The sequence below is a fragment of the Pyrus communis genome, chromosome 4 (assembly GCF_041283825.1).
Source record: "Pyrus communis isolate YQ-2024b chromosome 4, ASM4128382v1, whole genome shotgun sequence".
Classification (NCBI taxonomy): Eukaryota; Viridiplantae; Streptophyta; class Magnoliopsida; order Rosales; family Rosaceae; genus Pyrus; species Pyrus communis.
The window spans coordinates 8,446,440-8,459,587 of NC_142568.1; the positions used below are offsets into that span (position 1 = coordinate 8,446,440).

General features: G+C 35.7%; 1 protein-coding gene across 1 annotated transcript; it reads left to right on the forward strand.

Annotated features, from left to right (window-relative positions):
- The first annotated feature begins 5,847 nt into the window (after positions 1-5,847).
- Positions 5,848-10,502, forward strand: LOC137723568 (adenine phosphoribosyltransferase 3). The gene is made up of 6 exons (XM_068462767.2): positions 5,848-6,073; positions 6,412-6,522; positions 8,737-8,829; positions 9,609-9,758; positions 9,991-10,049; positions 10,144-10,502. Exons 1-6 carry the CDS (start codon positions 5,992-5,994, stop codon positions 10,195-10,197), a joined length of 549 nt encoding a protein of 182 aa, XP_068318868.1. The 5' UTR covers positions 5,848-5,991; the 3' UTR covers positions 10,198-10,502.
- Positions 10,503-13,148: the final 2,646 nt, after the last annotated feature.

Sequence of the window (13,148 nt, forward strand, 5' to 3'; positions counted from 1 at the left end):
ACGAAAATCCTTTACAGCCCCATCCGAACCGTTGCACCTTCTTTGTTCCCCTAACTTCTCCTTCTCCCTCCTCTTCATCTCCCTCGCCATCCCCCTCAACTCTACCTTTACCTCTCCTTAAAGCAGCAAACAAGAGGCTATCATGAAGTTGTTCGAAGGAGATGAAACCCCATGCAAAGTTGTTAAACCTATCCATCTCCTCCACGAGGTCGAGGTAGTCTAGATTCATAGGAACGTTGTTCTTCGCCCCTATCAATACAGCCTCGCCAAAGTATACCATCCCTAGCTTGAGGCATCGTCCCTGTTCTTGCACTCCTTAAATGCCCTTTCAAGCTTGGTGCAAGTCACGAATATTTTTTTGCTGACTTTCTTGAGGACGGCCTTCACTTTATCTTTCCCCTTTTCTTTCCTCCCCTTACTACGTTCACCTATCAACCCTACTTTCCTAGGAAAATACTCCCTCAGCAGCCTAATCCTTTGTAGCTTAAAAAAAAAAAAAAAAAAACATTTGACATAGATCAACAAATTCCACCTAATTACATCCACAAACATGCATAATTAACCTTACACCAAACTTAATAATGCTTAACAGAAATAGCAAAATGAAATTCTAGCGTTCCATTTTCAAAACTCACCAAATTTGAAATTCATTGGGGGAATAAAATATAACCACACTTATTAGGGAAGCAGTCTAACCCCAGCTCGAACGAAGCGCAAAGCACGTCCTTTCTTTGGAACCCACTGCACAGCCTCCAACCAAAGTCCCCTGATTTTCTTCACTGCTGTCTGGGAATTATGTGAGGCCAAACAACACAACCACAAACCAACTATTACTGGGTTTGGAACATGAAGCAAGTTTTTGAACGGGAATGATATTTTCGACGACAACAATGTTTGAGCAAACACAGGAGAAGGAGTGTTTTTTAGGAGGACAAGACTTACTTAAGGCGGAAAGTGTTGATGCCAGGGGTACAATTTAAATCCCAAGAAATTTTGAATTCATCCCGAGTATCATTTTAATTAACTGACGGATCATTTAGGACCCAGTTTCATTATCTGTCCGCAGCTTAGAAATTGCGATCAACCATTAGCCAAATTTCAATTCAAGGCTAGGTAAACCCAACTTAAGGTCCAAAATATGTTGAAAGCCTTATTCACTAAATTTGTTTTCTTCATTTCTCTCCAATTTCTAAGTTTTTATTTTATTTTATTTTTTTTAAGTGAAAATACCGAAATTGAACCAAATTGTAATTTTGGTTTTGGAAAAAAAAAAGAAAGAAAGAACCGAACTGAATGAAACAGAACCCACCCCTAGTCACTTTGGCTAGAAATTTATATATATGAGTTTTATGTCTCCAGTGCATTAACAATGGCCTGACAATATCAGTATAGTTACTCGACAGGATCGAAGATGCAATCATGTGGTAGAAGTTAGTACAGGAAGTTACTGCAAAATGATAGAATAAAAGATGTGAGGTAGAGCAAATATGCGAGTGAATAATGAAGTGAAGTACTAAATACACTTGAGCTTGTAATCATGTTTTTGGGTTTTGAATTTGCAGTTGGTTTTAGACTAAGCTACACAATGAATGAGCAATTTGAGACCTTCTACCTACAAGTGGAGAGACAAACCAACTAATTAAGAAGCATGATGTGTTGCTTGTATCTTCAAGGCTTAGAGAGGACAATGACATTCACATGCTGCTTAAGAAGCAACTAGACTGGGGATGATATTACTGCCAAAACACATATATATATATACATATATAGATATGCATATATATATCTTTATATATAATAGCTAGCTAATGACAAATCAAGTTGCCCATTTGCCGTTGTAGTTATGGCTGTAACAAATGCAAATTGTAGTTGGATGTTGAAATAACATTCATCAAAATGGACTAATGAGATCGACCCGTAAGTATACAATCTGTGCTACTAAAGCATCGTTATAAAAACTATTTCTGCGATGCAGTAGCATTGGTTTCAAAGAGCCAGAACATGGAGCTATCGAGACTTTTTACATACCAAATTTTGGTGTGGCTTTGATCTTTGATAAAACCAATGTACAAATTACGACGGTCATCGATCACCAGTTGCAGCTGTCTTTATACTCAACAGCTACGTATATTTTTTTAGGGTTTAAGAGTTACAGGGGCGTAATATTTTTTAGGTTTATGTAACATTGCAACTAGAACTTAATATTTTGTAGGGTTTATCTGTGTCCAATGATAAAGACTGTTGATTTCCCATATATATTGACATTCCAATCATCTTTCCAATATTTATTATCAAAAGATATAAAATTCAGTTACTTTAACTACAAGAATACATCAATTTTATATGGTATAACACAACAGAAAGATACAAACAACAAGCTTAAAGGACAAAAACTAACACGTAGAAAAGCAGCAATAAAACCTAAACCCTAGTGCACCATGAATATGGCTATCACCACCTCACTGAACGTCGCGATCAAACCAGCAACATATTGCTAGAAAATAATTGTAGAGTAGATGTGGTTCTTGGGAAGACTCGGTCTCAATGATGCAACTGCATATAATAACAAATAATAAAGGCTCTTATATAAACGCGCTTACCAAAATCTCTTTTCGTTTTATATGACACTATCTTACCACACGCTAACACGTATGACAATTGACTTATTTTTTATTAAAAAAAACTGAATTTATAATTAATGATTTAAAATAATTTTTGAGTAAATCATATAAAACTACCTTAACTATTGGGTCACTAATAGTTTCATACCTCGTCTTTAAAAAGTTTCAATGTCATACATTATCTTCGAATTTGTTGCAATGCATACATTCCGTCAGTTGTCTGTCAATTCCTCTGTTAAATATTGACGTGGCTTGAGGCGGGCCGCATTTTTTATGAAAATAATAATTTACCTAAAAAAAAACCCCCCAAACACCATCTTCCCCGATCCCCCTTCCCTGCAACCCAAATCCAAAACCACTCCCACCCACGTCATCCTCCTCCTCCTCCTATCCAACCCCCAAACCCTAATTTCACCCTCCTCTGCAAGCACTCATCGTCGGCCACCCTCGATCTCCTTATCCTCATTCTCGTCCTCTTCTCTGGGCCCACCCGTTTTCCTTGCCTTGCTCCTAAAACTCTGGTGCCATGTAACCACGCCTGGGTTGCAACGAGGTAGACGTAGCTACCGGAGAGGGAGGCACCAAGGAGGTTGATGAGGTTGGAGTGGTGGGAGGGTGGGTGCGGATGAGGAGGTGGAGGATGGGTGCGCGGTGGGTTTGGGGAAGACGGGAGGGGGAAGAAAGGGGTGGGTTTGGGGAAGACAGGATTTGGGTTGCAGGGAAGGGGGTCGGGGAAGATGGTGTTTGGGTTTTTTTCTTTTTTTTTTTGGGTAAATTATTATTTTATTAATTTTTTATTAATTTTTTAATAGAAAATGGGCCCCGCCTCAAGCCACATCAACATTTAACAGAGGAATTGACAGACAACTGACGGATGGTATGACATTGCAATAAATTCGAAGATAAGGTATGACATTGAAACTTTTTAAAGACGAGGTATGAAAATGTTAATGACTCAATAGTTGAGGTAATTTTATGTAATTTACCCATAATTTTTTGAAAAAGAAGTCGGTAACTACTTCTCTACGTGAGGTGGTTTCTTTTGAATGTTTTTCATTTTAGATTATTTTATTATTTCACCCCTTCTTCATTAAGTTGTCTTGTTTTTGTGCTGCAGTAAAGAGGGACATTTTTTGATATTATGAATGTTTCACTATTTTTACCTTATGGCTTTATATATATAGGGAATTGTTATTGGCACTCCAAAAATCTCATTCTACACTCCAAATTTTCTATATTAGGAAAGAAAAATACACTTGTGAGGAGTGTAGAATGAAATTTTTGGAGTATCAATAATATTTCCTTATATATATATGTAATATTGCAAACTTTAAGGTGTAAAAAAGTATGTAAACTAGGGTGTGAATTAAAAAGAGTATATAGAATAAAATTAGATTCAAAGAACCACCCTTTACAAAAAAAAAAAAAAAAAAAAAAAAAAAAAAAAAAAAAAAAAAAAAAAAAAAATTCAAGTTCGAACTTCAGTTGTAGATCTGGCTATTTCTTACATAACTCATTAACACGACACGAAAATAACAAGTTTCGGGTCAACACAATAATTAATCGGGTCATTATTGGGTCACACGATAATAACCCGTTAATAACAGGTTTACACGAGAGTGACGCGCGGGTAACCTGTTTCGACACAATAAGAAAAAAGTTATTTTGATGATTTTAATTTTTTAAACTACTAAAAAAAACTTACTACAAAATACAATAGATATAATGAATATGTATGAATTGTTTATTAATTATTCTTCTATTATTATTCTATATAAATTTTAAAATTTAAATTTTATTTATTTATTTATTTTTATAGTATATTATAGGCAAAGATTGAGATTAAAAATCATAAAACACATTAAAAATAAAAATATCAAGTAATTTAAAAATACCAAAAAATTATAATAATTAATTTACATGTGCAAAAAATATGAAAAAATATACAAACGCTCGTAGTCGCATCCTCTACGCTTTGAGGATGGGTATATAATTGTTTGAATTTTTAAAACCATACAAACTCTCATGAATAGTATTTTTTTAAGGGAGTTCAAAATAAACAAAATTCATAATCATTAATGTATAAGTTTGAAAGATGTGAAAGCATAATAAACGTTCATAATTGCATCCTCAACGCTTAGATGATAGTTACATAGTCGTTTAGATTTTTAAAACCCTCCAAATCTCATAAACAATGCTTTTTATTTGAGTGCAAAATTAATAATTATTATTGTAGAAGTGTAAAAAATGCAATCACTCATAATGAAAAATTTTACAACTTTAATGAAGGGTCAACTCCTAAATTTATGAAGGGGTCAACTCCTAAATTTAGTATGTATATATTAATTTAGTATTATGTTTTACATTTTTTTGGGTCAAATTATGTTTTTCATTTTCATTTTATTAATTTAAAATATATTTTTCTTAACGGGTAATAGGTCAAACCATATTACCTGATAATATTAACGGATTGATTTCGGGTCGGGTCATATTACCCGTTTACTTACACGACCTGTTAAGCTATCAGGTATGACACAAACACAAGAAACACGACACGAGTGCTAGGTCTATTCAATTAGTTAAAAATATCTATACCCAAACATCTTAAAGTTCAGTTAATTAAGAATATTTATATCTAAATGTGAGATTTTGAGTGCCGCTAGCTCTCTCGCTCTCTCTCTCTCTCTCTCTTTAAAAGACACAAATTACAAATTACAAATTACAAGTTAATTAGAAACTGGAAAAGCGGACAATATGGGAATAAAATTGAAAGAAGGGGAGCTGAATGTCGTCACATCATAAGTCAGTTGCTCAAAGAACGTGCCAAAATTGTCAACTAGTACTACGATTTAATAGTATTCCTCTTTACTGGTAAGTAAGAAGTTTTAGATTCGATTCTTAATATAGAAGAATTTGAATTAAATTATTGCTAACATATTATTAGGTTAAATCTATTTTATCTCTTAGTGTAAATAGTATGTTTATTAAAATAAAAAATAAATAAAAACGCGCGAAAGCTTTAGCCACGCGCGCCCTATTTAGGAGATAAGGGCGTAAATAATGCCCTCGTGATTCCTCTGTATTATTTTTGTTTTTTTTAACCTTTTACCTTCTCATCTCTCTCGAGAAGTGAAAACTGAAAACACGCTGCACACATTGGCTTCTCTCTCTCTCTCTCTCTCTCTCTCCCTCTCTCTATAAATACAAAATTTTCTCTGATCTCTGTGTACCTTGCGCCCCTTCTCTCTCACTCTGTTCTGTCGAAGATGTACACTCTATCTCGCAGGGGTCTCAGAAGGGACTGAGTTTTTGTGAAAGAAACTTGCATAAACAGAAAGCAAGTTCTGCTGAGTCTCCTGCATACACAACAATGTTGGTTTTGAAAGACGAAGATCCTCGCATCCATGGCATTAAAACCAAGATTCGTGTCGTCCCAAATTTCCCCAAACCTGGTTTGTTCTTCTTTTTTCTCTCTATTTTTTCGTCCTATTTAAACCTTTTTTTTTTTTTTTTGTAATTTTTTTGCTCATCGAGCTGTTTAAATTTATGAGTGTTTGTTTAAAACTTTGATTAGCTGAAGTGGGTTTCAATTTTTAGTGCAGAAAGTGGTGAACTTTGTATAGAAAAATGAAAATTTACATTTTTTTTTGGTTCCTTTCACTTACAACCTATTGTTCTTACCAAATAATTAAAGGGGTTGTTTAACTTTGCTTCTTCTTGGGTCTGTTCTGCTGAAACAAAATTTGGGTTTGGTTTGGTTGATTTACTGGAACTCGCATATGCTGTGCAGGAATTATGTTCCAAGATATCACAACTTTATTACTTGACCCAAAAGCCTTTAAGGACACAATCGATTTGTTCGTTGAGAGATACAAAGGCAAAAACATTTCAGTGGTTGCAGGTAAAAAACATAAAGACCAGTTTTTTTATTAATAGTAATTTTCTTTCTCTTTAAGAACTTATAAACGCAAATTGTGGATTGCTGATTCGGATAGTGCATTTCTCTTCAACACACTGCGTCGTGAGTTTAAATCCTACCCTTTCTCTTACTATTATTTAGAGCAGCAATAACGCTTGTAAAAAAAATAAACGTATAAACAACCAAAGGCCTAAAGCTTTTCAAAGAACTTTTGATAACAGTGATTAACTTGAAGGTGGTGGGGTCCATCGTTTGAAGAAAAGTAGGTGTGAGTGATGTAGAAAGTAGAAACTCTCTCTACTCTAATATTGCTTAGTTTCTCTTTGCCCTTTAGAATGCTTCAGACATTATGGGCTAGTTTTACTTGTCACACATAATTTTTCTCAATTCATTCGTTCTGACCGCAAAAAATTAAGCGAAGTGTGTAAGAAAGAAGTAAAAATAGGAGCATGGAAATGGAAGTCACAATGGGTTTTGGGAGAATGTTTTGTTTGACCTTAGCCTTGTTAGTGGGTTATGCCACTGATGATGGTTCTCCAACTTCTCTACACTGATGATAGTTTTCTTTTTAAATTTCTTCACATTTGCTCTCTCTCTCTCTCTCTCTCTCCCCCCCCCCCCCCTCTCCCTCTGGGGCATATGGTTGGGTCCAATTTGCGGGGATGGTGGTTGGTGATGCTGCCCACCTTGTTAAAAGTGGACCCCCATCTCAATTGGGCCGAATTTTTTGGCTTCATTTGCCCAACGTCACTGTTGGATGACCCTAATTGATTCTCCTTTCATGTTCCCTTTGTTTATTTCCTTGAGGCTGCATTTGATGCATTGTACTATTCTGACTATTTCAGCCATATATACTAATTTGCGCCGTGCATTGCTGGAGTTTATTATCATGATGTGTTGGCGTGTTTTTTGTAGATAGATTTTCTTTTGGCCCTTCAAAGATTGATAAGGGAACCTTTGAGGGTTCCCTTAATAGATTGGAGATCCTTTTGCTTGGCCCTACATATATTGGAAAATATTACGTTGTGGAAGTTTATGAAGAAAAATGCACTTTGCGTATATGGAGTTGTAAAGTCGCATTGATGTCTCGAGGAATCTAATCGCGATTGACTTGATTACATTCATAGCTAATATATTACTATAGGTCCTACAGAGTTGAAAATCTAATGTCATCTCATTATTGATGGGCCTTGATTCTCAGTTATTATATTCATCTCCCAAATGATTTGGTTTATTTATGTATGTTTTGTCATGATTTATGTACGGTAGGATTTCTCTATTTGTGCGCTTATGTGGACTTATGCTGTCTTGTTGTGCTAGAGAAAGCCTTTTTACCTATTGTTCAATCGGAAATGGTAATCACAAACTCTTTTTCTCCTTCTACGCTATAATGTTTAATCTCGCCCATTGTTTCTGTTTGATATATACAATCTGACGGCCAGAAATAAAGAGGAGTGTGTAGGAGAAAAAGAGTGGTTATCATTTCGCTTTTGGAATCTTCCTCAAAATTACACCCTGTCGTGGACAAGAAGTGGAGTTTCTTATTGAAATGATAAGGATTAGCATGCCTTCTTTATTATCATATGAATTGATGTTACCTTGTTGAACAATTGTTTGTGCTTGATTTTGCTACTAGAAGAACCAGTATTCCGTAGGTTTATGTTTCCGTCAATTACCATTGAAACCAAAGCCTCGATGATCCCATATCGGTAGTAGTCTTGTAATTTGTTAAGGATTTTTCTAGAGTTCGTTGTATTCTTGTGGAAACTTGAAAACTTGCCAATGAAAAGTGTGGTTGGACCATTGACAGATCATTGCATTCTAGCAGAAACTTAAAACCTGAATATGCTTGGCCCTGTTGGAAACATAAAACCTGGAAATCAAAATGCAGTCAAACGGGTTGGGGACCTGAAGATGGCTGGAAATTCAAAAACTGACAATAAAGATGCTTTCAAATGGGTTTTAACTTTCTTGCATTCTCCGGTACATTTTGAATTATTTGTGCTGGTGCACATCTATTACTCTGTTATCAAAGCTAGTTATTATCAACATAGAAGTTGTGTTTTTCGGGCCTTTTTCTAAGTTAGTAGTATTAATGTTGTATTCTTTGAAGTCTCGAGTTTTGTATTAGCATGACAATTTGCCATACCTGTGTGATGTTCTGAAATATGATGTTTCGTTTTTTGTTTATTCCAGGAATTGAGGCACGAGGTTTTATCTTTGGTCCTCCGATAGCATTGGCAATAGGAGCAAAGTTCGTTCCCCTGAGAAAACCAAAGAAGCTGCCTGGTAACTTTATCCTCTTAGATATTTTGTGTACATCTCTTGGTATAATTGACTGTATGTTTTTGTTCGATATGTAGAGTATGTTCATATAATCAGCAGTATATAAGTTTGTCAATACATCAAAGTTTGTTGATGTGCTGCAATATTTCAGTTTATCTTGTTATGCCTTGTTCCGGGTATTCTTAGACTAAACGGAGTTTGGTAGTTTGTGGTTCTTTTCATTTTATCAATCTTGCTCAAAGTGCCGCTGCATTACAGTTGTTCCATTCCATAAGTTCGGATACCGCATAATGATATATTTTCTGATCACTTTGAGATCAAGTGCAATACGTCTTAACATTTTCTGACCAAGTGCAAGATAGTCTGCTTCGTTAGCACTTAGCATATTATAGACCTCCCATTTAAAGGGACGTTTTTTATTTCTCCAGTTGATCCTTTGAAGACACTGCTTGGAACTGCCTGCATTTTGAGCAACTCAGAATCCTTGATAGTTAATGATGTTCCGTGTTTCTTTTGTGATTTTGTTGTCTAATTCTTGCACTAAAATATATCTATTTTGTTTTCTCCCGTCTAGCCCTTGCCGGTCTTCCATTATGCCATGTGTATAACACTTATGTCCCTCTGATTAATTTTTGTTGTCAAAAGGTCAAGGATTATCTAGGCAGTTTTGCTTCGATGGACTATAGAGTTTGTTACATATGCCTAGATTGCATCTCTTTTTCCTCTTGAGATGAAGTTGTGGGTAATATTAGGATTGTTGTAAAACTTATCCGTGGTGGCAGGTGACGTTATTTTTGAAGAATACACTCTGGAATATGGAAGTGACCGTCTTGAGATGCATGTTGGAGCAGTAGAACTTGGCGAGCGTGCTCTGGTGGTAGATGATTTAATAGCCACTGGGGGCACACTGTGTGCTGCAATGAATTTATTGGGTAATCAGTCCTTTGATATTATAAACAAGGTGTTGGTTAAGTTATTGGAACAGTTGACAGTTTATACTGGATGAATGACTGGTGTATCCGTTGTTGATCTGCTTCTAACTTTCGTATTTCAATCGATGTTCCAGTTGTGTATAACGTATCCATTTGTTATCTCTGGTTGACTCTCTAGACCTTTGGGCTGATTCTGTATGTTTGGTTTTAATAAATGAAATGTTTATCTCAGAACGCGTTGGAGCAGAAGTGGTCGAATGTGCGTGCTTAATTGAATTGCCAGATTTACAAGTGAGTTGATTTGGCTCTTGGCCTTCCTCAGTTTGCATTGCTATGTTTTGAGCCGCTATTATCACTTCAGTGACTTCATGTTTGGATGTTGCAGGGACGTGAGAGGTTGAACGGAAAGCCACTGTATGTACTAGTTGAATACCAATGACTGGCGAGACTATATAATTCATCTGCATCTGTACTGCATGACAAACATGTACATTAGAGGCACATTATGGGCTCTCCCATCTCCGGAATCTGATTTGTTTCACTCCATCCATCCCCCTTTTTTCCGAGTTTCAACAATTAATGAATTTTGATGAAAACTTCGGTTATTGAGACTCGTTTTAGCTAGTACTAGTAGCATTAGAGCATCAAATTATGGAAAGCGCTTCGTTTGAAAACTGCTGTAAGACTCAGTTTCTTTGTTTTTCGTCGAACTAATTTATGTAGGAGAATTCTCACCCCTTCTAATCTCTCTTTTCTTCCCTCCCCTCCTACACAACCCTCATCCTATGTTTCTCGCTGTTCATAACTGCATACATAGGGAGTTCCGTTGTTAACCACCACCACTAGAGGGAGTTTGGGCTTTGATTTCAGATATCAGTTGGGTGCAAACAGTGAAATGTGCGATTCATGATTCAATGCTATTTCTGAATTTTTAACCCAAATATCAAACTCTCAAGACTCGCTATGGTACATGTCCCAATTTGACTTCTAAGCATTAAGTAAATACATGTACCGTACCCAAGTTTCAAACTCTCGTGTCCTAATATAACTTGTATTTTATATTAACCAGGTGAACTAATGCTGATTGACTCACAAGGCATCTTGTATTTTATGTCTATACCATTTGTAAAAGGGTTAGTCGCGTACTCAAATTGGTCCCCGTCATTTAAAAATTGTCAAAAATGAACTTTAAAAATTTTTCTTTAAACTTCATTAAGAGTAAGAGTAACTTACATGGGATAAACATGACAAACGTAGCTTCAAAGCAAACCTTGAGAGTTGGAGAACTACCATAGAGACGCCACAAGGAAAATACCACAAACATTCTTTGACCACTGCAATCGTCAGTAAAGAAGCAGTGCTATGAGTCACTTTCAGCCACTATTCTAAAAATTTCTGCCTACCGCTGCCTAGGCGGCTGGCCACCACCCCAATAATCCTAGACATTTGAAAATTAAGGACGCATAGACCTGTTTATGCACCCACCCTAGACTACCTAGGCGCCTGTTAGCTTGTCTAGACCCGCCTGGGTCGCGGCTCTTACTTTGACAGAAAATAGATATTGTAAGAGACTTGTTGAATACTTAGATGAACAAACATCATATGATTGTTTCCCATGTTTTCATTATGTTCTAATACTTTATAATCTATATATCGTTCTATTTTACAATTTATGTATCACAATGCAATTATGCATTTTTTTTAAGTATAAGATGACACTTATTTATACGATATATAATAAATTTACTTAAATTCATCTAGTTTGCTAGGCACTAGGCCCTAGCATGCCGCATGACTAGCGCTTAGCGTCTTTTAGAACCTTGTTTTCAGCAAATGTTGAGTTTCATCCTCATAGTTCTTTGTCAGGCGTACAAACCATACAAAAAACCAACAACCTTAACCGCTCTAGATCTAAGGTTGAGCAGTATGCGATAGCCACTACAAAAGGCACTCCTCGATTGAAAGTGATCACCCCTAGGAGACAGTTAATACTATTGACTTGCTCGTTAGATTGTAAAAAGTACCAATTGTGTAACCATTCGTAACTTTATGCTTATTTTAGTCAACTTTTAAAAGATAGCTCAGAATATCACCCACTTCAATTAAAAGAAAACAAATTTAAACAAGAAAAACTCTTGCTTGTTTAAACATCCGTTTCATGTGCCTCTAGTCTTCTTTGATAGAGAATTTTCAATTTGTTTAGTTGTAGAATGATAGCATTTAGCAGATGCAGATGGAATAATATTTTACTTTTTGCTTGACTTGAAAAACATGCATGGAATTGGATTGGAATTAAATTTTTATAGGGCACAAGGTGCACATCAAAGATTGTGATTTGTCACCAATTTACCTTTCATTTTCTCTTAAGCCATGTAATGGTTTGGGCAGCAAAACAATTGCGTGACTTGCGCTCTACTTTCCCACATTCAACCAAACTACGCTTAGTCAGCACCTCCAGCAGCTGCTAAGTCTAGTCACCGAGAGGGATGCCAGCACGACAAATCTCAGAAAATGAAAGGGACGTCTATCTCACCAGAACGACTTACATAGAACGAGTTTGTTATCATGTGGAATGTACATATCTCACTTCTTATGAATAACGTACATATCTTACTCCTTGTGAATAATGTATATTAAATGTATAAAGTTTATAATTAAATTCGTTTAATTTCTTTATCTTCATTTGAAGATCATCCATACAAAAAAATCATTTGAATAAAAAATCGTTTAGTCAAATAAATGGACGGTTCATCGTGAGTATTACTAATACTCACACACCGTCGAGTTGTTTGATATATTTGAATGACTAAACAATTTTTTATTCAAATGTTATTTTTTTTATCGATGTAATCCTCAAATGAAGATTAAGAAGTTGAAACACTTTGAAAAGATGGGATATGGGGGGCCATATGGAACATTGCATTAGTAAACCGTGATGCTATATGACAGTGAACCTATTACTCGTAAATTGCTTTCCTAGTGCAGGTATGGACCCAGAAAGAGAAACCTTACGCACTACGGACGCTCCTAACCATATCCTAAATTTCTTTTAATGCATCTCTCTTCAGTCTTCAACAAGAGCAGAAAATGTAAAAGCCTTTTTACCGGAAAACAGAAAATTCAAAACCTAACAAACAAAACCAACCACCACTACTTATATTGGAAAAACAACATCTATGCTTTTCATTTTCTATCCCTTCAACAAAATCTGGAGAACTCGTCTATGTTGTTTAAGCATCGATGATATTAATATTGGGTCGTGACACTATGAAATCTCGACAATTCTACCAAGAAAAATAGCCATAGAGATGTACAGTTTTTTTTTTCTTTCCTTTATAAGATTGTACTTTTGAGTTGCACAAGTAATTCCTTCAACAGCAGAAAGAAATC

Excerpts from the sequence above, each read along its gene's own strand:
- LOC137723568 (XM_068462767.2), top strand. The coding sequence starts at position 5,992 with ATGTTGGTTTTGAAAGACGAAGATCCTCGCATCCATGGCATTAAAACC. Across the intron at positions 6,074-6,411 it reads CCCAAATTTCCCCAAACCTG|GAATTATGTTCCAAGATATC; the intron begins GTTTGTTCTTCT and ends TATGCTGTGCAG. Across the intron at positions 8,830-9,608 it reads AAAACCAAAGAAGCTGCCTG|GTGACGTTATTTTTGAAGAA; the intron begins GTAACTTTATCC and ends CCGTGGTGGCAG.